The sequence below is a fragment of the Amia ocellicauda genome, chromosome 3 (genome assembly GCF_036373705.1).
Source record: "Amia ocellicauda isolate fAmiCal2 chromosome 3, fAmiCal2.hap1, whole genome shotgun sequence".
Taxonomy (NCBI): Eukaryota; Metazoa; Chordata; class Actinopteri; order Amiiformes; family Amiidae; genus Amia; species Amia ocellicauda.
The window spans coordinates 24,629,931-24,655,831 of NC_089852.1; the positions used below are offsets into that span (position 1 = coordinate 24,629,931).

At 38.7% G+C, this 25,901-nt stretch overlaps 1 protein-coding gene across 4 annotated transcripts; it reads right to left on the reverse strand.

Annotated features, from left to right (window-relative positions):
- Positions 1–959: 959 nt before the first annotated feature.
- slc4a1a (solute carrier family 4 member 1a (Diego blood group)) lies at positions 960–24,773 on the reverse strand. 4 transcript variants are annotated; one of them, XM_066698613.1, is made up of 20 exons: positions 24,637–24,773; positions 19,934–19,974; positions 19,602–19,669; positions 15,632–15,687; positions 14,273–14,453; positions 10,229–10,364; positions 9,817–9,889; positions 9,447–9,489; positions 9,092–9,276; positions 8,207–8,420; positions 7,491–7,691; positions 6,991–7,139; positions 6,608–6,802; positions 5,908–6,129; positions 5,165–5,254; positions 4,520–4,686; positions 3,871–4,112; positions 3,518–3,687; positions 2,868–3,041; positions 960–2,357 (listed from the first exon to the last, which is right to left on the reverse strand). In XM_066698613.1, the coding sequence occupies exons 3-20, from the start codon at positions 19,618–19,620 to the stop codon at positions 2,277–2,279; spliced, it is 2,598 nt and encodes an 865-aa protein (XP_066554710.1). In that variant the 5' UTR covers positions 19,621–19,669; positions 19,934–19,974; positions 24,637–24,773; the 3' UTR covers positions 960–2,276. The 4 variants fall into 4 exon arrangements, with proteins under 4 accessions (XP_066554710.1, XP_066554711.1, XP_066554708.1 ...); XM_066698614.1 differs by lacking the exons at positions 19,602–19,669; positions 19,934–19,974; positions 24,637–24,773 and adding an exon at positions 18,618–18,646; XM_066698611.1 differs by lacking the exons at positions 19,602–19,669; positions 19,934–19,974; positions 24,637–24,773 and adding an exon at positions 16,873–17,060.
- Between the last annotated feature and the right edge of the window lie 1,128 nt (positions 24,774–25,901).

Sequence of the window (25,901 nt, forward strand, 5' to 3'; positions counted from 1 at the left end):
TGTCATATACACACAAAATCAACCCTAATGCTCTTTAAATGTAGAAAATGACACGATAATTGTTAGTTTTTTCATCTTGAGATTTGGTTATAATGTTTTACACTTTGATATCAAAGTTGACCATGCCTTTTCTGTTACTGTGTTTTCTTATAATCTCTGGGAATCCATTCTATAACTTGATCCATCTCAGATCTGTTCTTCCTTCAATTTGAAATATATTATTTGAATAATCAGTACATTCATAATTCTATACAAGTGTTCATATCAAAAATACCAGATCATGCTTGATATCAGCAACTGAATTATTGATATCAGAAATTGAATTCTTGATATCAGCAATTGTATTCTTGACACCAGCAATTATGGATTAAATGTCACAACGGCTTGCCATATGGCACAGAAATATTGTCAGTGTTGGTTAGTGTCTTACACTCAGGATTTGTGATGATTTATTTTTTCACCTGCTTTATATGTATTGTTGTTAGGCTATTCACTATAAGTAGACCTCTATTAATCATCAACTTTTTAAATAAATTGTTGCCCTCCTGTGGCTGCCTCAACAACACATAATAACTTGGCAATTCATGATATACAGACACAAGGGGGACTTAGATTGTAAAACATTCAAAAGGATGGATGACACCGGATCTCAAGCAGCATTACTGAGAATCCTGGAATTGTGTTGTTTTTGTTTTGTTCAAATATTTTAATGGTATTAAGTATTACCTTTTACTGAGTTTATGGAATATCACTGCTATACTACTGCTTTACTGGTCACTGATGTATGCCTCTGTTTGTAGTAAACTGCAAGAGCATGTGATTTCAATGAGCAGGGGCTGCTAAATGTATTGTTATGTTTATTGCATATATTCCCCAGAATGTAATCGTTCCCTTTGAACTCAATTGAACTTAATGTGAGATGCATTCTTCCGATAGCACATAAAAAATAACAACAAAACTTATATTTAGACTTTAATGAACACTTAAAAAACAGATTGATTAAATCCTGAGCCCCTTCTCCCAATGCCCCCCCCCCCCTCCAACCTGACAGAAAATCTTAACTCACATGTTTGCTTAATTATGGCTTTAACGTATTTACAGGAATAAAAGAATATTGAAAATAAAAATAAAGTATTTCCTCTACACGAGTAGGACACTATGGTGGACTATACGTCTGCACTATAGGATGCAAGAAAACAAAAACATTCATCATTCTTCATGATTCCATCTGTCTCCACATACAGCATGTCTAAATGTAAGCAATTATATGCTGAATTGTTAAGACATTACACTTCTTTAAAAAATAGTATGTTTATATATTTCTATCAAATCTTAGCCATTGTACTTTTACACATCAACTCTGCCTTTCACTCTAAACCTTTAATAAGCACAGCACACATGCTGAGAACACATTGTAAAAAGCTTATCTGTTCTTGTGACATTAAGGGACAAGTGCATTAAGTTAAGGCAAAAAAAAGTAAACAAAAATAATATAAAGGCTAAATTAGACTTCTAAAATACATGTTGATCACACATAATAACATTTTACATGAATGTTTGATCTTTGTTGCACCAGTTTTTCCATTAGTGTACTCCATTAAATAGTAGCAAGCATTAGGCAATTTTCTTCAGAATGTATTACCATTCAGGGAAATTACTATAATCCTGTGTGTCTGATGGCAAGCTACTGTTAAGGAAGTGTATCTCCGCAGCCAGTCCTCGGGAGACACTGTCTTGTTTTTGTCTGAGCTGAGCTCTCAGGTACTTGAATTCATTATTTAGTTAGCCCTTTTTAACTGTTTTCTCAGCAAAAAAACAACTCCAAACATTTGTTATAAATGAAAAAAGGTCTTTAAAGAATTACTTCTGTTAAGGATTTATTTTGATTCTTCAAAGCTCAGCTGAAACATCAGGAAACAGCGTGTTCTGTGGACACGGCTTGAGTGACACTGCATTAGACCTTGCATAGTGAATTGAATTGAAATATCTTTCATAGAGATTGGGCAGATTTAAGTGGATATGTTTTAGGAAGTACACTCATTTAAAATAAAATAACCAATTCACAAAGCATTTGTCTCCATTCATGTATTATTGCAGGCAACACAAGTGTTTTATATACATACATTATATATATATATATATATATATATATATATATATATATATATATATATATATAATGCAGATTGAGGCACCCAAAGGTTTTGTTCCTGATTTATTGATTTGCTTTTTGCCTGAGTACATCTCTCTTAAAGAGGTGTGATGACCCTGCCCATTTAAACAGGCATCTGAGTTTCATTGTACACATCCTCATCTAATACTTCCTCCAAGATCACCTTGGCGTCAGGTGCATCCAGCTGCAAAACAAAACACAACAGAGTTACATCGGTGAAACTTACAAACACCCATAGAGTCAACATTAACCACCCAAGCAGAATCTTCCCACGATCATCTTATTTCATTCATTCATCAGCTTCCCAGAGCTAGATCATTCTCTTTTCCCAGTGTCTGAGACCCTTAGCAAAGGCTTGCTGGTTCATTGCACTGCACTGTTTTTGTCAGTTTTCCAGTCACATACTAACCTAATATTTTTGATGTACACAATATTACAGTGGTAACAAAACCACTAAAAAATAATAATCCACAGATTATAGTTAATTATAGCATATTATTATAGTAGGGATGAAAATAATACAATTAAGGTATAAAGATCAGAATGGTCCAGGGGGATAATCTAAACAGTTTTATGCCCATACAAATAATCGTAAATTGAGGGGAGATCATGTAATGACCCAGTAGAGTCTGCACCCCTGAAACCCTAGTTGAGTTGGACAAGTGAGGAACAGTTCCCAAATATAGATACTTACACATTTCATCTCTCGTTCAGTGAAGAGGCGTCCAGTCATGTAGATGCGCAGTGGGATGGTGAGGATGAGGACGAAAGGCAAGGCTAGAGACGCCGGGCTGGACTTTACTGCCCACATAAGCACCAGACACACAATTTGGATCAAGGTGAATGAGTGCACACGCAGTATACTGACCTGCAGGAGAGAGAGAGAGAGTCACGGCACGCACACTCCTGCAACCGCACCTCACAACACTGACAGCTGCAACTGGGAGGGATCAACTCATATCAAGTATCAAGGGATCAAGTATAAATTGACAAACATTTGTCAGTGCAACTGATCTTTGTCATTGCTTGATGGAACTGAATTTCCTCTATGTTGTGTGTATGTTGATATTTGTTTCTTGAAGAACAAGAATTTGAAAAATGTTGCTTTATTATTATTACTATTTTTTTCTTAGCTGACGCCCTTGTCCAGCGCGACTTTAGAACATTTAATTTGAAATTGCAATCTTTAAACAATTTGTTTTTATATAATTATTTACTTTGCTGATAATAAATGTCTGTGCTTGAGTTTAAATTGAAAAATAGCACCGTAACTGTGTCTCCCTGTGTGCCTAAATTTGGGAAATGTTAGCAAGAGTGAGAGAGAAGGAGAGGATAGGGTATTACATGTTTGATGTAGGCCGTGTCAGGATGGTACTTGGGAGGCACAAACAGGAGAAGAATGCGGTCATACATCTGGATGCCAAAAAGGGATGCCACCCCCATGTAAAGGAAGATCCCAAACAGCACAGCCAAGGGAATCAGCTTCAGGATGGGCTCCATCAGGATCGACAGGCCTGTGGACACAAACAAGTCAAAACATCAAGTCAGACATCAAGGCTCAGAAAAGATGTTGAGTAGAATTGAAGAGTGAAAGAAAGAAGTATGTGTAAAAGAGAAAACCTCAGAACACCTCTGAATCTGTACAGCTGGCAATATAGAAAGCATTGCCTCTGGACACACAACCTTCATTGTCTTACCTACGAGCAATGCCACCAACATGCCACTGATCCTCTGCTCCAGCACTTTATCGATCTCCTGCTTGCCCCCCTTGTGCATTACAGTTAGGGCATTAGCATGGGTGACGGACCGCACAGTGGCAGCACTCAGCCAGGGCACCCCAAAGATGGAAGCGATGCCCCCCATGCCAACAATCAGTAGTAAATCCAAATGGAATCCTGAGCCCTTTACCATCTTCCGTTCCGGCTTGCTGATGATCAGCCTGTGCAAGGACAGGAAGGACACCAGGGAATGAGCCACACAACCACATATAATCCTAAAAACATTTCCCTATCTTTGTCCTGTCATTTCAGGTCACAAAAAAGGCAATCCCTGTTGACTAGTAGCTGTCCTTCATAATGTTTTAAATTAACATAAAACTATATATAAATTAAGACTATAAACCAGAAAAATATTTTGCAAAAAGCGACACAAGAAATAATAATGCACATGGAAACTGATACCAGGTATGAATATTTAAACTTTCATGACTGTGTACCCATTTAAGCTTTAAATGATTGATTAGGACTCCAAATATATTAAAATTCAAGATCATTTGAAGGTATGGTGACATTACAGAACCGAAGTGACTGCAATTCTGAGCAGCTGAGAGACTAGTCGGGGTCTTACGTTGTGATCTGAGACTCCAGGAAGATGAGGATGAAGACAAGAAGAGCGGGCACAGCTGCAGCAAACATCATCCATATGGGGAAGTCCTGTTTCAAGCCCAGGGGGTTGATGAACCAGCCCCGTTTCTTGGGATTAGTCACAGACAGACCTGAAGGCACGCTCAGTTTCTGAAGAAAAGGAAAACCAGGAAAAATCAGTGCCTGCAGATTTTAGACTTCACTAGAATGTGTTTTTCTGAATTTAGTTACAGACAATTTCCTTGGTCCAGCTGAATAAAATCCAAAAGCAAAAACAAACTTTCACATCTTTGCATTATGATTGTGATTGTTATTGTGCATTTTACTTGCCTTAATTTCTCAAAAACATGTTACTCACAGATTTAAAAAAAATATTTAGACATTTCTCTTTTCAATAGTTTTGACATTATACTGTGACACTTTGGGGGTTTTCGGGCAGGGACTCAGATCCAGCTCTCCCCTTCCACATTGCAACAACCTTACCGCATCACTGAAAGGCCTAGGCCTCTTAGTGAGGCTTCAGAATCGCTACACTATGTTTCATGTATTGTATGTATTGTTTTATGGGAACCGTCTTCAATATGTTTTGCACCCATGCTCCAGCCTACTTCTGGACATAGGCACTCACCTGAGTATAAGTGTCGGCGATGGAATAGTCGATGGCCACCATGATGAAAATTGAGATGGGGACACCAAAATCACCGATAATCCGTCGGATCTAGGGAAGTGAACAGAATCACTGAATGATTAGTAATGGTTTGTAAATAACATAAGCCTAAGAATTGAGAGGGCAATGACTGACCACACTCATGATGATTTGATATTACATTTTTTATTTGAGACCAATACAAACTATGGAGTTGCTTAACCAGGGCAGAAACAAATGGTATAGTGTAAGTATACACTATATATAACAAAATATATATATAATCAACTAATACTATGATTTAGACACCGTTCTTGGTAGCCATAAAGAACGCAATGCACAGCTTTCCCTAAAACACACAAACACGCAGTTAAAACATAGCAGGAACAAGACACTAAGTGGCTCAACCAGCAAAGGCCTCTGGGTAGAGGTTGTGTCGTGTAGTTAAGAAATTGAACCTGAGCTATGACACAGGATCTCCATGAGGCTGGCACGAAACTGCCTGGACATCACTGATATTGTAAGGGGAAAAGTGGATGGTCGGACAATATGCAGTTAAAAGTTCCTGCTTGTTGTCTGCTTTCTGCCATGATAATACATGCACAAAACAAAGGACCATATGAAGGGACATTTTGGCAAATCAAACTTGGGAGGGATAAAGTGAAAAATGTAATATGTAAATACTAAAGAAAAACAAGAAATATAGCACAAGAATGTAAACTCACTTGTCCAGGCAGGAAGCGGCTGTTCTTAAACTTTCGGAGGAACAAGGCTGAAAAGAAAGTGCCGCCCATGAGAATCAGCGAGAGAAGGGCAGTGTTGGCATATTGGATGCCCAATTCTTCAGGGTCTAAATCTGTTTCATTGCCGGTGTGATTCCGCAAACTTAAGTTATGGAGGTAATCTGGGTCCTCATACTTCCAAAGCAGTGGATGGGCTTTAAAAATCTAGCAGGAGAAATAAAAAGAAGAACAGAAGCACTTTAAGTTTAACACTACAAAGAGGATAAAGTTTGTGTTGGTTCATCATGGTCTTCATCAAGACAATATGTTGAAGCAGATAAAGAGCAAACCATTAACAGCAAAGAAGTGTACAGTTAAAATCAAAAAATCATACAATGGTAAGATCTCAGTTTGAATATTGTTCACAACTTTGGTCACCATGTTATAAGAAAGACATTTCCTACCTTGTTCTCAATGGATGTTTTATGCACACAAGTTGAGATAAATAATTATCATAATGGGATTGAAAACCCAAATGACTTGTTGGTGGAAATTAAAATTTATATGCATGCAAGACCACAAACATTTTCTTTACACATAAAGAGTGGTTATTAGCAGATTATGTGCAGTCCTTCCAGAGAAAGCTGGATCAATGTCTGGGGTCAATTGGAGTCAGCAAGATGAGCCAATAATTGTAACTTACATTCAAGATTTTGGCGAAGGTCTCATAGATGAAGATAAGAGAAATGAGGATGGAGAACATTTCCTGGGTGAAGCGGGAGATGTAGCGCACCAGGAAGCTGCCCTCAAAGGCCACGGTGAGGGAAACGATAATTACCAACCAGACTCCCACCCACACTCTGGCCACGATGTACTCCATACCATATGCTGTACAGAACTGCCAGAAGAAGGGGCAACATCAAAAGCACATCCGTTATTAATGACACTCAGATGCTACACATACACACACCCAAATAGTGATATTTTAACAATGATTTAAGTTTTGTTGCTACTAGAAGCCTGGTAATCCTTTTAAATATCAGTCTCCAACAAACAGACAGGAATATGCTTGGGAAAATATCTTACACTGTACAAGGCCTCTTCAAAGACTAGTAATGGCCCTGAGAAGCCAATGACAAGAATAGGCTGAGCTCCAAGCAAGCAGAAGATGATTCCATGGACAGCTGTGGACACCATCAATTCTGACACTCCCATCATCTTCCCTGTCTTCTCACCTACCAAAGCACAACCAACAGCACACCTGTCAGCACTCATTACCTGGAGCTGGGGCTGGTAAGAAGGGAGACATCTGTTTAGCTTACACCATTTTGATCTCCTCTTATGCCCTCACTCTAATGTGTGAATTAATTCTGTATAATGCTGGTGTTATCCTTGTAATGCTGTCTATATGTAGTACTTACATATGTCAGTTACTGTATGTCACCTTGGATACAGTTGTCTTTTAATTGAATTTAGCATCTGACCTGCTGTCTTAATTTGCTATATTGTTTCTCCAGGATTTGAAGTGATGGTGAACTGAAGGATGTGTCCTTGTTATCTGAGAGAGGAGAGAAGTGGTGACTTACTCAGAAGTCCCCCAAAAGTGATGGCTGGTGACAAAGCAGCAAAATAAATGAAGATGACAGCGGCCACGACTTGAGGATTGAGGGCGTCCGTGATGTCACTGAGGTAGTGAGGGTAGCGTCGCCTTATGTCCTTGACCAGCCCACCAAATGGCCAACCAGTTCTCACAAGGGGGTTGTCCACTGGACCTGTTACCGATTTGGCTGGAGCCAAGGGGAAAATAATTCAAATAATTAATGAACACCCACAACAGAGAGAAGAAACAGTCATTTTTATAGCAATAATAAGTACTGAGTCATTTAGCAGAGGCCTTGGTCTAACATAATTTATGGAGACTAAGGGATGGAGGATGCACCAACAGTTGCTGCTACCAATTACAACAAGGCCTTCAGGATGGAAAACAAAGAGGATAAGTAACAATCGAGTCAGTGTCAGAGCTGGGGTAACAAATTCAGCCCAAAAGCAATCCATACGCACTCTTTAAATTTCTCTGTGGTGCTAGGGGACCAACACCCAACAAACAGCATTGAATAAGAAAAAGGATCTACCACACACACTTAAACTTCTCTCCAAAAAATGTTAAAATGCCCACGTTTTATTCACCAGACCTTAAATTAAATACTGTAATAAGTCTGTACAAATTATACAGCATTTCATTCCAATTCCAATTCCAATTCCTATTTCCAGTTCCAGCTAGAGGAGGATGGAGGACACTTACCTCTCCTTGACCTCAACAGGCCCTCTCTGTCCAGCTTGCTCTCAGGGCGTAAGCGATTCTTCAGCAGTTCCTTCTGGAAGGTAATGATGGAGTGCAGCATCTCCATGTTCTGAATCTTGCAGGGCGGGATGACGATGCTGCAGTCCAGGAACTCTGCCATGGCCTGTGTCAGATCCTGGCGTTTCTCTGCCGCATAGGCCTCGCTGTTAAACACCTATTGGAAAGGGGTTGAGACTGTCACACATGGGTAGGTTGGTGGTCAACTCAGATCTCCAGCCCTGCAGTTGTTGCTTTTTTTTAAAGGTTGCTTAAATCTTCATATTATTTCAAAAAGGCCATGTAAGGCAAGCTGAAAATACTAAAAATCTATTTTGTGATACTGGGAATCCATGAAGTTCAGCATTTCCCAACATTCTTGTGTTGTAGGTAAAATTGGGGAAATCCTTTTTCTCGCAGTGCAGGGGAATGTTCTACATGTGTGACTGCCTGTTCAGAATCACTGGGAAGGGGATTTCCCAGTGGTATGATGTGCGACTGGCCCTGCTGGTTGACTTGTTGTCTTGTGTAGGAAGACAAGCTCTAGCATACCTTGTCCTACATAGCGAGTCCCCGACTTGGCAAAAAAGCCCAGGTTGTTTGTGTCTTAGCACTCCGACCAGAAAGTGCAAACCAATTCCTGGAGTAGTTAGCTAACACATACAATAATATCAGTAGGGAAAATAAAACATAGATGCTGACAGACAACGCAAATCACTGGGTAAGTAAAGAATCGATTACATAAAAAAACTGAAAATTAAACGTCCCTCAATCAGATGTTTCCTCAAAAACCCAACTTTGAACATCAGCAGCTGTCCCAAAAGCAAAAAATGTTTTCTCTGTACTCACCCGGTCAGCCATGAGAGCGGAGATAGCGCGCCCCATCTCGTGGTACTCCATGTTGGGCAGACTGGGGCCCAGAACCATGAACAGGAAACGCACAGGCTTGTTGACCTCCAGCACGGCATCCAGCTCCACTGCTTCCTTCAGCCGCACGAAGGCCACGGTTGGGTTCTCCAGGAAGTTTGCAGCACCTGGAAACATCAAACACCTCCTTTCAGGTCAATGGTCCACCAGCTTTCATAATCGATTCGTGTATGGCAAACCTATGCTAATCAAGTCATTGAAATGGATTACACTAATATTGATAATAATAATAAAGAAGCTTTTCATCCATTCTGACATTTTATTTGTATTCACCTACCTACTAGAACCACTGTAGCCTCCACGTTTTCTGCAGTATCTCTCTGTAATAAAGAAGAAACTATAATATTAGAAATAAGCTTTGATGTTTCATCGTCATCGTCAGCTGACCGAAATGCAGGTTAGTCTGATTAGTCTAGTTCACCTGTAAATCCAGCAGGGCCCCAATTGTATATAACTGCAATTGCCTCTCATTAACTGCAGTCCAATTAGAAGAAAACAATGATCCAAGAAAGGCTGAGTGACTGTGAACTGCTATAGAAGCTGCTTCTCAGCAACTAAACGTCTACTAAAGAAAAGCCACATGCAAATAGCACCTTGAGAGATCTCAAGGTTTATTCTTATAATGTTATATTGAAAGTGGGACTCACCTCCCGGGTGACGGAGAAAGTCTCCATCTCAATGTCCTCTTCCTTGTTGAGTGGCTCAATTTCTGTTGACTGGCTGTAGAGGGTGATACAGAGTCCAAGTTATAACATCAGTGTGGTTGATAGACACTGAAAATGTCTTATTTATCTGAAACAGGGCGCCTCCAACTGTAGTAAAAAAAGAAAACTTAACCCAACCAATTCCCCTCTAAATGCAGAAATCAGTTTATGAACACACCTTTGATAGGAATTCCCTGAACATTGCTTGACCTGTGTGGGCACTAATCCAAATCCATTAACTTGGCCCAATGTTCTTAGACTGTGGGCAGTCAAAGCACAGAGATCCACTAAAGATGGTGGCTACAGGGTGATGGTGATGCCATTTCAGTCCACCCATCTAATAAGGGTGCCATACCTGCGTCTCAGCAACAGGGCCCGCATCAGATCATTCCGATCCTGCTCCCTGATTTCATCTACGATCACCAGCTCGTCCACCACCCGCTTGGCAATGCCCGCCAGAGTCTTCTCCTCAATATCCAGTAGAATGGCACCTAGGGATACCCAGATTTACATAGTCAGAAAAAACCAAGAGCAGCCTCCAAGAACAAACCCAAACTCAGTGCCGACTCTATCCAGCTGTGGACACCTGTGTCACAGAACCTGGAATTGAGTTGTAAAGGGATCTGGGAATGGGAGGCCTTTATGGTATGATGAAAGATGCCCATTATTCACAAAAAATACTTTATTGTTTTGATTGAGTAATGACCAGCCAGGGTATCCATTGGCCTCAGACCATTTACAGAAGAGAAAACTCCAGTTGTTAATAAGCCACAAATAAAAACCTTAAAACGGAGCCACAATGGCATGGTGCTAGTTCCTTGCAGAATACATTAATCAGTAACAGAAGAGATGCGTTTAAAACATAACAAAGTTAATTGAAATTTTACTGAACATAAAGTTGGTGTAATAAGAAACATATATATATATATATATATATATATATATAGTGCATAAAAAACTGTGCACTTCCTGTATATTTTTTCAACAGATATCCTGTTTCTTTTCCTGAAAGTTTCTAATCTACAGATTCCTTCAGTTACAGGGATACCTTAAGACAGCAGAGTTTTAAACAGTCAGAACTAAATAATATAGAAACATTAATAAATGTGTTTTTTTTCCTTTAATTTTTGTTCTAGAACAAAATAATACATATTTATTTATGTTGACTTTTATTTATTTATTTATTATTTATTTATTTATTTATTTTATTAGTTAACTTTTCTTGTTTTACTTATTTGAGGCTTTCATGCATCAGAGTTATAGATAATGATTACAATTATACCTTTTATATGGAAATACAGGGTTGGAAAACTGTCTGAAGTTGTATTGCAGCAAAAAGCTTTGAAAGTGATTCTGACAGTGTGCTATTACAGCTCCCATGAATTGCTGTCTTGGTAGCACTGTAGGGTTTGCCTCAGTCACGTTACTGACACGTTACGTTAATGATCTGTCATCTGATTACAGGGTTATAACTGCATTAGGACCTTGGTGATCAGTGGGCCTCCATCAAAGTAGATTAAACCAAGCCCTGATTACTCAGAGCTTCAACTCAAACTCAGAGGAATGTCCAGCTATTTGCACCTATTTATTTTACACAGTTTAAAAAATAGCTTAATTTATTCTGTTGGAAAATGTTGTTTTTTATAACACAAAATGCTATTTCATTTATTTTTCCCACATTCACACATAAAGTTCCCTCTTACTAATTTGTACCTTTAAACTTTTGCAATTACTTCCAGAAAAAAGTGCAGAATTATTTTCTGTGGAGCAAAACAAAAAGAAAATCACACTGAACAGGTTTTAGGATCTGCTTGAAATAATACAAAATATTCCCCACTTTTCCCAACCTTTTCAAGCAGACTTCCCATAACACTTTTTAAGTGAATATAGATTTTTGTCTACCTTTCTCTTTTACTAGAAATGCACCTTATAACTTCAACAATTGTTTTCAGAATTAACAGGGAACAGAGTTTGCTCTGGCAAGAAAATCCTTGGTGATCACCTGGTTAATGAGGCATTAAAGTACCCCACGAGGAAACTTTGAGAAAAGGACAGGTTACTATAAATACCATGCACTTCATAACCATCACAGTTTACAGAAAATAAAGCATTGATCATAGGAGCGTAATTGCTTAATTAATGGGACTCCATAACAACACAATTGAACAACTGACACATTACAAAAAGAGAATAAATGTGTCTCAGCTGCTCCCAGATTTCTCTACCGCTGCAAAGGCAATCTTGAATGAAAATGTTGTTAATTAGCACCACCGTGTGATCAGCTCTGGGACATCATCTTTTGTCTTGGGTTTTATGGAAGACAGAGAGGAGTATTCTTTATTATCCAAAATTAGGATTTGTGTGTGTGTGTGTGTGTTTGTTTTTTAATTTAAGTTGTTTTAGATAGGTATTCTAATAGGGGACAAATATGTTCACAGGGGAAATAATAAGGCAGTATGTTACCAAGTACCATAAAATAATCCTTTCTGAAAGAAAAATCCTATTTTAGTTGTGTGACTTGTCAAACCTCGGCACTTCCTTCTGTGATATTATTGTAATGCAAATCACCTGTCTGCTGCTGGGGCTTAAACTGACTCTCTGGTTCTCTCAGTAATTGCAGAGCTATTAAAATCGTAGCCTATTCTTAAGCTTCACTCATCTTGTATTAGCCATGTTACATCTAGCCTGTCATGGCCTTTTAATGTATTTAATTGAACATTTTCTATTGGTATATGATGAATTGAGTATTATAGCCTAGTTGCGCCATTTTAAATACTTTGAACGTATTGCAAATTGCTCTGTACAAGATAGAAACCTGATTTTAGTAGAAGTAAATTGGTCATGTAAAGAGTGTCTCTTACTGTATTAGAGATTTCATCTCGTGCTGTTTGGGTGAGAGCACAGCAAAGCGAAGCTGAGAGGTTCTGGCTGCACACAATGCACAAACAGATGTCTCTTATACTGTACATACTACAGGATAAGATACACAAATATCTTTATTTTGACTATTATTTAGCCAGCAACCCCCCTCTCTCTCCATCTGAAACTGTTTTGGTCCAAGATCTGCAGTAACTGACCTACAGGAGCCAATCTGTGTTGTTTTCGTGCTTGTTAAATGTAACAAAATTATGTATTAAAATCAAATGTAGATCCTGTGAAACTGGCACCACTCACATTGAAGTGTCCTGAAACGTCACTGCTAACTGAAGAATTATTAAATACTGATAATTCTCTGCATGGGATGACATTTATACACAAGATAACAGGTATAGGAATTTTTGGAAATGCTGTGATTGGCTGGTTTCCCATATGCTTTTTATAATGATAATAATGCTTTTTTGAATATGGGTTGTCATGAGCAAAAGGCTAATGATTCCACCTCTGCATAAACCCCTGATTTTAATATGGGTTGTCAGGAATCTTTTTACATTCCTCGGCTGGTGTCAACAGCAACCTGTAATACAGGAGTATTAGGACAACTAGATACTTCCAAAGGTGAGGTGAAGAATGCACTGTGAATTTAAATGATTTGAACAATTTGGCCTTTTTTCCTACTTGACTAGTGGGTCTGCATCCTGAGCAATTGAACAAGGAACAAAGTTATAGGTTAAAAAAAAAAAAAAAAGGATATAGGCCTATGAGGTGCTAAAGTTGATGGGGTTGTCACCTTTCTTTTATGGTTGATTTGATTGATCAACTTGCCAATTGTGTGCAAGTGTTATTTTCCAATCTATCCACAGTTCCACTGCAGGATTAACAGATCTCAATTCACAGATGGGATGAATTGCAGAGACCCGTTTAAAGAATTCCCTGAGACGTCTTGCAGTGGAATTTATCTGTAAACCCTGTTACCTTGCCCTTGAAGTGGCATAGTCTCCAGTCTACTGTGACGAATCTTCCCTGTGTTGCTGTGTTCCATTCTTAAAAATCACTGCCTAACTGGAATGCCCTGATCCTATCTATGTACTTCTGCTGCTGGGAGACAATTACATAACATTTGTTGGAAAGAGCAACAATTAAAATCCACAAAAAGCAGGACTGATGAAACAATTTAGCAGGAGTAATTCAATCATTGATGTAAACTATGCATTGGTATGCTCTTCTGATAGTATTTCTTATCTACTTTTTGGTTTGTTTTTACTATCACAATGGGACATATTTGAATAGTTGTGAAGGTTGTCAAGAAGCCTTTTTCAAGGTAAGAATGAGAGGTTCACGTTCACTTAATACCATAGACTCCCTTCATCTATGTACTAAGATAAAAACCTGAGTCCATGCCCAATTTAATCAGAAAGAAGGGAGACGGAGAATGAAGGGAGTGGGATACTGCTGGTGGGGTTTGTGAGGTGCCGGGGGGATTGTGATCGACATGGCGCAGAGCCATCTTGGTGTCACTCACCAGTTTCCATGCTCCTTCGGAGTTCCAGGAGACTCTTGAAGGTGAGGTAGGAGACGTGGGCCTTTCCCCAGTTGCCTTCGACAGGGTCGTAGCCTTCCTCATAACGGATCCATCGCCCCGTCTCCATCCAGAACTGCTCCTCATCCTTGTCCATTATGAGCTCGTTCATCTCAATGTAGGCCTGGGTGGGAGAGCGATTGACTCAAATTACTACCCCTGAGACCAATGATGGAAACTGAAGCAAGAAGAAGACTAAGCTTGGTCTCACAAAATGACAAAAGTCACATACACCCAGATTTGTAATTAATTCTTCAACATGGGTGTTATTTCACAAATAAATAAAAACATAAGTAACAGGCAAAGAATTTAATACATACATATAAACAACATACATACATACATACATACATACATACGACTTTTTTTATATTTCTATTAGCTATTCTTTATTTCTTCTTTGTCCTCTATGGCATAAGTCTGTGCCATTAACTGACATTAAACTAACGTTTAACTGTCTGAAGTAATGATGGAGTCACAAGTTAGTGTATCTCAGTAACACTAGCACCTTGAGAGCCTGGAGTTGTGTTGGTGGATCTGTTTCGAAGGTAAAGCTGATATAAACTGTTCAGAATCACCTTCACACATCTTTTTACTTGTGTGCATGAAATCCTGGTCTGAGTCACCTGAGGGATCACCCACTCTGTTGGCAGTGAAGCTGTCTGTAAGCCCAGTTGTCTCAGTCTGTCTGGGCAAGACCAATTATGGCCCATGTTTAGACTGTACACAACTTACTGTTTATGGGTATTGATAAAGATTACAGCCAATTTAGATTATGCAGACTGTGCTCTGGCAGTTTCTTGATATAGCAGAGACGCTGTTTTGTAGCCACTCATTTCGAAAAGCTAAGTATTATCCAGTTAACTGTACATCTCCTACCCTACCCCTAACAACAGGGCAGCGAGGGCAGAATGGAATTGTCAAACCTGTGGAGTCAGTTAGTGTACAGACACACAGCTTACTGATAAGAGCCACAATTCCAGGCCTCCAATCAGTGATCGGCAGCACCCAATCTGGATCCTGAGGGTGAGAGTGAGCCCTAGCTGGGACTAGTCTAGGGTTTCAATTCTGGGGACATACTATCAGTACAGTTTGTTGTTGTTTTTGCTTGCTTGTTTGTTTGTTTGTTTTAGTTTTTTATCCATCTTGCAAAATCATTTTTAAAGCACCTTCTCCGCCATATATTTTATCTAGAACACCACCTTGCTCCAGGGACCTCAATATAACATTCCCCACTGCAGATATATGAAGGGTTTTGTATTCTCACTTGTACAAGGGGCTCAGAGGGTGAATATTGCTCACCTGGTAGTTGCTTCTGGAGCTAGGGGAGAATTTCCTGGCCACTCCAGGATTTTGACCTGTGAAGAGAAACAGTGGTTCACAGTTATACTTATGGGCAGGGTTTTTGCACCCTTCTATTTAACTTTATTTATGTCCCTTTCATGCAGCTCAATGTTTGCCTCCAAATACTGGCAAAACAAAACAAAACCAAAAATCCATTTAACTGAAACTGAAATAAATAGTGAGGAGATCTGATCCATCAAAGGGAGGTGTTGGTCATTTCCACAGCAGATATGCCCTGCAGTCTTTTCTTATATATATATATATATATATATATATATATATAAGTGCCTGGTGAGTTACAGCTCCAGGGGCAGTGAGAATGCAGACACATCAGGTCTCAGTCACTCCAGCATGAGGGCTATCATTTTAGAAATGCAAAAAGAACATAAATGATACCTGCCTGAGGCATGTCAGTAATTTCACTGTCAGCTGAGGGTAGAATACACGCACACGCACACATATCACCCCCCCACACCATCCCCCCACCCCCCATGAGACCTCAGATGCACGTTGTGCTGCTGCCTGTTTCCGATAACTGTTTAGTTTGTGATATTTCCAAAACAGACTCCACCACCATTTCAATTTCATTAAAAAAAAAGTCAATCAGTCAAGCAGTCTAGGCAGGAAACAATCACTTTGCAGATCAACCTAACTCCACACAATATCACCACGGGCTAAACGCAAGCCCTCATGTGTCCATGCAATACCTGTGTTTGTGGAACCAGTTTTTATCTTTCTCCCTCACTTAAGAGTGAGGCAGGAGGTGATGCAAGGGACACAGAGGACGTTGAAAAAAATCTATGAATTTTTAAATTAGATGATAGATTTTGCAACAGATGTTGGAATAATTAGCAGACCTCTTTGATCTTAAATACCTGCATTGATCACCTTTCTGAGTTTCGTGGTTCTTACTGAATTTTGAATCACAGCTGGTAGCTATCTCTAAACAGAAGCCAGCATTAAGCCAATGAGCCACACAAGGAAACACAAATAAATAAATTAATAAACAGAACAATAAGTAAAACAAAGAAATAAAGAAGGATAACTAACTAACAAAGAACATTTTTAATAAAGAAAGATACATCAGATACATTTTGGAACAGAAGCCTTTGCTGCCCAGAAAAAGTTCAGCCTTGTGGCTGTGAAAGGGAAGAGACAGGACATAAAAGGCAGGAAACAAACATTTAAATAAATGTTACTGTTTTGCTCTCCATCTCTCCCAATATGCCACACAGGGGGGCACATTCTCCAGAAAGCTTTGGGTTCTCCATGTTCGTTGTATTTCAGCTTCTTTAAAGAAAAGGAAGTGGATGGACGAATAATCCACATTGTGACAGACGGGAGATAGCAAGACATAGTCCCCCCAATACGGGGAATGGCTGGTCTGACTGTAGGCAACGATTCTGTCTCCTCCTGGGCTTTGGTTGCAAAAGGCACCACAAATTGATTTTCTGTTTTCCAGATAAGCAAATATGTCTTGAGTGGTCTTTGTTACTATTGCATCATTGGAGGGTAATCTAAAAATTCTGAAAACTGCCTGACAGTACAGATAAATATGGCTGGTTTCAAATTGTCTAGTAAACAGACCTAACTTCAGAAGTTGGTGTATGTTTGTTTTTTGCAATTGTTTCCTTTTGCATGAGCATTCATTCTTTTCTAGATTTTTTTTCTTCAGAATATCAGAAGAAACATTTTAGATAATTTTAGTTTCACACATTGTGTTATTACATATTGCTATTGCTGTTACATTTATGGATTTTGGATGTTATTATTCAATGCAAGGGCAGGACCACACTTGAATATTTAATATACAATCCAAAGGCTTTCAGAGTCTAAAGCAGGGGTTTTCCAGCCCTGATCCTCACAAGCTGTAGCCCTACATATTTTGTAAGTAGCTCTAAATAATCAATTAATACTGATTTGACAAACATGTTAAATTAAACAAGTTGGATTAATTATTTGCTTTCTTAAGATAAGAAAACTTGAAGACTAAGGATCATGTTAATAAAACCTTAAAGTCATATTTATTACTTATTTTTTTTAAAGAAATATGAAAAACAAACACCAAAGAGTATAAAATAGAAAAAAAATATTTTTAGCTTTTGCTGTATCTTAGATAAGGATGGTGAAATATATTTGTTACATTTCTTCTCTTTTTAACATACATTTTCCTTGTTAGGAAAACAGGTGTTAGTGCATTAGCCCTGTTCCTCTCTACAACAGCAGTCACAATCTGATCAACAACAAGAAAATAAATTGAATTGTTGGTGCAAAAGTAAAAGCAAAATCACTAAGTGCTCAGTTGTACTCAAAACCATAACGCACTGTGGCTCTCTAGGATTAATCTCTGCCGAATGTCTGAAAGAATCCTGTAAGGACACTGCGACAGGGAGGCAAAACATTTGAAGACACAGTTTTGACTGTGAGAAGTGTGCATCTGTGCTGAATAAAAATCCTTTCTGCAAGTTTGATTAATGCTCCATAAACATTAATTGATCACTCTGTACCACACAAAAAAAAGGGAAACATTTTTTCTCCAGGCTCCAGGGCAGGAGAAACTTTCCTGATCATAACCATAAAACTTCAAAGTTACAAGTCTAGCCAGCAAGAGCCAACGCTTATACGAAAAAGTCCAATACAATGTAGTCGTGTATATGTTAAATAAATCTATGTGACTTATGTCAAGAAGTGGAAGTTTTGTAGAGATTTATCTCAAGTCAAGGAGGTTTTGCACTAGACCAAAAATCATTGACAATCACAGTGTAAGTCTGGGGGAGATGGAATGAACAAATTGCCCCTGACGTGACTTCTGTGGAGAACAACTCTACATATCCTATAAGCTGATGTCACTTGCCATTCAGCGCAGTGCTGACAAGTAAGTCATGCCTGTCCACTTAACTTGGAGGTGCAGTCTGCTGGAGACAAACCTGAAAACAGCACTTACCTGAGACTGAGGACAAGCTGTGTGATGGTAAGCTCAGTGTTTAACTCAGGGAAAGTTGACATTTTATAGCACCCTCCTCCCCCTCACATGGTTAACATACAAACAGTAGAGATGTTTGTCGTGTTAGAAATGTCACCAATAATATTGATAGTAAACAGTATGGCCCACTTCACTAAGAATGACAGGTCAAACTGATTATTTTCCCTTTGATGATTTGTTCTTAATCTATTTTTTTTTCTTTTTATTGGAGTCATATTCTTATAAATATTCAGCAGGTAATTGAATGGTTGTAATTATGGTTTGTTATAGTGTTGGTAAGGCCACATATTTAGATTTCTTCAAGCAGTATAGAAAAAACTGTTAAATTACCAATTTGCTACTGTTCTGAATATGTTTACAACCTTTCACAAATGCCCTGCACCATTTAACCATTGAATATATAGCTAAATAATAATTATAATATAAAATAAAATGAAATTACCTTAACCAACAGAAACAGATTAGATAAGATTGCAGGAGAAAGTTATGTAAACATGACAGTGTTTATGATATATTCTTTTACTTACAAGATATTTTTTTTAGCAACCTCCCATGTTCCTCTGATGATGATAATGACTGTAATTAAGTATTAACTCAGTCATTGAGAAAGGCCCAGTATTGTAGTGTGGAAGGATCTGGATTTAAAACTATCATTGAATGGCATTCATTTACTCCTGGTAAGATTGTGGAGAATTTAATCCACTGGCTTATCTGAGAAGACTGAGATAGCAAGAGCCCCAACAAAGGAGAGCATAACAGAATCAGTGGAAAGTGGATTACTTTGGTAAGTCTGGACAGAGTTGTCTCCATCTGGACAAATGAAGACAACGGGTGGAGAAGAGCAGAGGGGAGGCAGAGAGGGAAGGAGAGAGGAGGGGAGCGAAAGCAGCAAAGACACAAACAGCATACTGTACTGGCTTTCAAGAACGGTGTTTAGATATCGACCTTTGGCTTCCTTTTCCATGGTTGTCCTCTTCTCTAGATCATGTGCTCCAGACTGGAAACGTGGGATCCTGTATGAGAAATCCATATTTGTGTCTCCCAAATAAATACAACAAACATTGTACAACAACAGTTCAGATCATACTAGTTTCATAAGTTGCCAAAAGTTGTGAAATATGTGATAATGTATGAATATAAATATGAATGTATGTATTTATATACACACATGACTCATGACATCACACATGACATCACACATGTAAAATGTAATTCTATAATTTATGCTTTTTCAGGGTAACCACTATGAAATTAATTCCACAGGCAATGCTACTTACCTTTTTAAGTAGGATGTGTCTCTGTATGGTGTATCTTGGTCCTGTGGAGACAAGACAAGGAGAACCAGACACAGATAAACATATTGTAGTACTCAAAAATAATTAATACATCTTTCTTTTCAATATTTTTCATTTGTATTATTATTTTAGTACATTGATTGTAACCCTTTGTTGTTCCCCTTGAACTGCCAGAAAAGCACATTTAAAAAACAAAAACACTGAAGATTATGGCTTTTAATTAAAGACACTCTTATTTATTGATTTTACCAACTGGTTCTTCAGTGGGGAATGTGCCCAGGTTCTTTCATGATAACATAAGACACATTGCAACAGAGTGAAGGTATATTGACCCCTTCCTTTTGCTTGTCCAGTCTATTTTAGCTTATTGATCACAGATCTCTCATGAGCTAGATGGCACTAGTATAGCTACTGGAAACACTTCTCTGTTAGAAGGCCTTTCAGGTGAAATATTTCTCCAAGATTGTGACTGGGTGCAATCATTGAATATCCTATTAAGCAAAGAAATGGTTCAGGTGGGAAACTCACGTAATCACACAGAATGAATCAGCCCATTGGCTACCACAGAGAAAGATCACTAAGTGAATGGCAAGGCCAGTGTATTTAAACTCCTCCAAAAGAGTGTCCCACTGCCTTGTGTTTGAATTCACCTCCACCTCCCAAGGAGCTGTGCTGTCCCCTGCCCACAGCTTGACTCAGGGCAGCCACACAAATGTTACCAAACTGTCCTGACTGAAGTATAGTAATGCTCACTCCAGTTTCCTAGTTATCTATATGTTTTCAGAATTTGATTTAATTTATTATGATTTTTTATATACTGGTGTTGTCAATCTCCCACATTACCCACAGATTTAAAATGAACCCCTAAACCAGTGGTTCCCAGCCTTGGTCCTGGAGACCCAGTGTCCTGCTAGATTTTATTCCAACTGAGATCTCAATTCCTTTATTGAACTATTAATTGCCCTAACCAAAGCTTATTTTAATTTTAAACCAATAGAGATGTCAAATGAAATGTTAAAGTATGTACATGTAAAGGCACCTGTGTTGTACAATTTTTGTAAATGATACCATTTTAAAAGTCAAATGAAGCAAATTATAAGTTCAGTTAAGGTTTCAGTACATTTATTCAGAGTGTAGTTGGATCAAAACCTAGCAGAAGAGTGGGTCCCCAGGACCAGGGTTGGGAACCACTGCCATGAACTACCAGCCATTTCAAATCAACCAAAATATTCCATCCTCTTTTGCCCCATCTAGTGGAGTAAAGCTAACTAGCCCTTTGCACATTGGAAACGATGCGTCCTAGAGATGTTCAATGTGGTTTGGGACAGCAGTGACCAGTAACCGATAGTTTATGTTGATTCAGTTCTGGGCAGAATTTTCACAAATGTGTTTTTCAAAATCCTTCATGATAAAACACATATATCAATTACAATTGATATATATTGCAATTCTTAATGATTATTATTATATTTTTTTAGTTTACCAAAATAATGCAATTAATCTTTTAGGCCAGCCAATGCATAAAAAAATGTTTTCTTTTTTGTTTTGTTTAGCATAATGCAATGCCTGTGATATATAATGTTATTTATAACAGCTTTCGGGAAGGTTTATTTCAGCTGAGATTGGAGAATGATTGTATGACTTTGTTCCTCCTCCTGTAGCTCTTCAGCCCAAGGCTCTGTACCTGAAAGGCCTGTTGATCTGTAGAGAATTATTGGTTTCTATTGATATTCCCCTGCACTGGGAAACTGTACTGATTCAGCCAGCTGCACGTGTTGAAGGGAACCGTGAGTGTCTGTATTTTCTTCATAGCTCAATTGACAATACAATCCCTAAACAGCCACTGCCAGAAAACCACCTGCCGCTATTGCTGCATTTGACACAGGAAAGTAATCCTTGTACTCTCTGGATGTTATATGAAAGGCCTTTCCCCCAAAACAAAACAAACTGTCCTGACACTGACACCAAAATACTGTAGAATAGTAATCAAAGCCACAGTTCACATCTTTAATCTTCCCACAACATTTTTTACATTTCATCGGCATCTTATCAGTTAAGTTAATGCCACATTCCCTTCAAGGCAACTCTGCCTTTTAGCAGGTGCTTTCCTTCTTCTTACAGTTATACAAATTTACATAAATAAAATGTCAAAAAGGCCCAACTGCTGACATTTATTTTCAGCTAATAACAATAGACAAATCACCTCTTGTTGTTCCTTGATTATACTAAATAAATAAATAAATCTGTAATTCTCCAGTGGTGTTTATTTCATTCTCCAACTTCCAGAAAGGTAATCTGTCTTAACGAGGGCATTAAAGTCACTGATCTACACCACAGTCAAGGCCACAGCTGGATTTTGTGCCCTCTGGGTTTCCAGTGATGGGGGGTTCTCTAGGATTAACAACTTGTTTCTTACATTTCAAGTCATTATCCTCATCATAAATGTGATCAGGCTCCAGGTCTAGGATAGAATTCTCAAAATTCTCAAAATCCACCATCTCTCAGGTCTTCAAGGCCCGGCCCTGACTGCTGTCACAAAACTGCACAGTCCTTGACAACTCTCAGAATCCCCATTGGAACTCAGGGTGCCAGGGATGATGCTGATTTTCACTTATTGCCAGTGTAGATAAATATATGCAGTACAGTGAAAACATCTGCGGCTGTTACTTTTTTTAATTACAGGGCATTTATTACTTAACTGACGAAAGTAGGTAATACAATGTTTGTATAAGAAAGGAAGACAACAAACAGCTGGATGCCTGATTTGGCCACCCCAATGAACAAGTTTGGCTGATGTTCAGGTGGTTCCATCAGTGAGACTTTAGGAGCTCCAGGGTCTGGCAAGACTGGAGCCATGCAGTTTAAGCCATCAGCGCCATTACTTTGATGTCAGGCCTGCTCAGATCTCAGGAGATAAGCCAAGCTGGACCACACCTCTCTGGAAATTCATTTTATTGCTAGCAGTCCTGTTGGTGGACCAAAAGGTGGCGCTCTCCCCTCAACACAAGACATTTCCAAGACATTTATTATGGTGACAGAAGATACCGTACTTTGTGAGGTGGTGTCTTTTGGCCGAGATATCAAGCTGAGGTCCTGACTGTTCCACTGCTGAAAGATCTTTCCATTTGTTGGCTGACTAAGCAAATGTCAAAGTACTTAGCTATTGGTGCCAAATTATTGCCTTGCACCAACCTAATGCTCTGATATGGCTCAAAATATAGTTCTCAAGAACATTAGTATGTGTCAAAATTTTTTAATGCTGCATTCAAAACCACACATGCAACCTGGAATACGGAAATTAATGGAGAAACTGCCAAACAATTCCTAGTTACATGTGGTGCAAATCTTAAATAAATTAATTGTTGATTTGAATTTGTACCAACAAACCAAGCAAGTTGCTTACGTTGATCAAATGGTATTATATAGATAGGTTTCACTGGGTGATGTGCATAGGTCTCTACATTTTGAAATGGACCTACTCCAAGTAATGCAGAGGATGCCATTGATTGGCAGGGTAATCATTTTTCAGTCGATTCCTCACAGAACCTTTGACACTGTCTTCAGTTTCCCCAAGGTGCTTGAACCAGGGAAAATATTCTTTGATGTACATATAAAATAAATGTTTTTTACAATGGCAAATTATAATGAAAGGGGAGGCCTTTTTCTTTTTTTTTACTTCAAAATTAACATGATACTAATTAAGCTATGTTTCTGTTTTAGTTTATGAGGAAAAATGTCAATGTATATATGCTGAAATAATACATTGCATATGCATTGAGCAGGACTAGCACTGCATAAAAAGCTGCTGTTGATAAGATTTTGTAAAAAGTGAAAAACCGAATGTCAAAATGACTTTGTAACTATACTGCGATTATCTGGAACTAGGTTTTATTAAACTTCTTTACAAAATCCTCTAGAGATCCGAATTCAAATACAATTCATGTTACAAGTAAATGTATACATACATACATGACCTTCATACTTTTATCTGTGCCTTCACTGGATAGAACTTTGTTCCGCCTGAACAGGCATGCTTGACTTGATATAACTGGTGTTTGTCTTGGACTGGAGCTGAATTCACTATGTTAACAGCAAAATATCTGAACAGCTGTGACTGACACATTAGCATTTGGGGCATTTAGCCCACAAGACATGGAATCAACAAGTATGAATAATATTCCAGACAGCATTTTGTCACAGACAAGAAGGAGGGAGCATTAACTTGCTAATTGAGTGAGTATTACTATTATTACATTATTAACAGAATATGTTATACTTTCATTCTCCCCTCCCCCCCACCCTGCCAAAAGAAAAACTTGCTAGAGCCAAGAACACACAACAAATATTCAAATATGCATTTTAAAATAAGAGCAGAGAGCACTTTTTTTTTCTAACTTCCTATCACATAGGGTGATGCCATCACAAAACCACAGGATCCCCCGGTCTGTCTAACAAGCATCATATTTAGCATAATAGCAGTGAAGCACAGCAGTAGAGTTTTCTAACAAATTCCTCTCCTGAACCACTAACCACAGTTATCACTTGTTGGGAATAATACACTTGACTTGCTCTTTTTTTTTTTTTTTGGCATTTTCCAGAAATCAAGTTAAGAAGATCCCTTCATGATAACCAAAGTAAAGTAAAACAACAAGAACAACCACACTCACAAAAAACATAGGTCTTACCTGGTTGTGGTTAATGGAAGAAATTTGCTGGTTGCCCCAAGCAAGTGGCTGCTCTGTGTGGATTCAGGTCCCGAGCACAGAGTGGGCGAAGCTGCGCGAAGGATGACGAGAGACCCTGCGCTGCTCTCAAATGGCTGAGTCAGGTTTGGCCCCCTAATCTAGCCCCCCCACCACGAACTCCCCTGCACCTTTTGCTGGTGTTGGTAGGGGAGATAAACATGACCTCTACTGCAATTACCACTATCAGGATGGGCCATCCTGAAGTAAAAGGGCTATCCCATCTACGTCTGCCCCCTCCGCCCCTCTCATCATGGACGTGAGCCAAGACTTCAAGTTCAAGATGAAGAGAGTTTTAATTGCAAGTCCTTGGCTGTTTATATATTTTTTAATTATGAGATATTTTATCTCAGTGATGGCACATTCAGTGCTGCCGTCACGAAATGGGGATTCCCTTTATGTGTGGGAAGGAAAGGCGTGCTGTTTGATGGGGGGGTGGCATGGGGGTGTCCTCATTTTCCATGAAATACTACTATTTTTCCATTGCTGTCATGCTACATACGCATGCATTTCTGAAGTGACTTCTCAAATCTCTGATAGTGTTCAACATATATAAATAAACCATACACCTGTAAGATTCTATACAGATGTCTTTAAATATGATTGGGAAACGTAACTGGAGCACAAAGTGTGCAAAATGCAAAACAGATTACAATCCTTTACAGCTGTAGCATTACATTAACTGAGTATCTAACATAACTAGTATCTAATCTACAATAGAAAGGCATCAAAGTGTTCACTTCTTCCCAAATTGTGGTGAGATTTAGATTTTGGTCAAGGTGCTTAAAATGAGATGTGTTGGTTAACCCATCGTTTATCCCCTTCCCAAACTCTAACCTTGACATCAATCTGGGATTATCCCTATTCTAAGTCTCACCTCATCTTGGGACAAGGTAGTCAGTGTAAAGACCCTACAGTGGCTGCAGGGCCTGCTGCTCTTTTTCAGTGATTTGAATGATCTACAGGTGGGTGTCTGCACCATGTGACGATGACAGAAGATGAAGTAGTGTACGGAGGAGAGGGGAGAACACAAAATCCAAACCACAACAGATGGAAATGTAGGATTGGAATTTCCTTACCTGCGTTCTGTACATAAGGTATTGAATCAACCAAAATGTTATGCATTAGCAAAATGAAATGAAAAAGTGCTGAACCATGTTGCAAGCACAGAACTGTAAATAGTTTGAATAATTACCATACTGATATCA

Excerpts from the sequence above, each read along its gene's own strand:
- slc4a1a (XM_066698611.1), bottom strand. The coding sequence starts at position 17,029 with ATGTCTTGCTATCTCCCGTCTGTCACAATGTGGATTATTCGTCCATCC. Across the intron at positions 10,365-14,272 it reads CCGAAGGAGCATGGAAACTG|GTGCCATTCTACTGGATATT; the intron begins GTGAGTGACACC and ends GGGTATCCCTAG. Across the intron at positions 9,490-9,816 it reads CTTTCTCCGTCACCCGGGAG|AGAGATACTGCAGAAAACGT; the intron begins GTGAGTCCCACT and ends TCTTTATTACAG.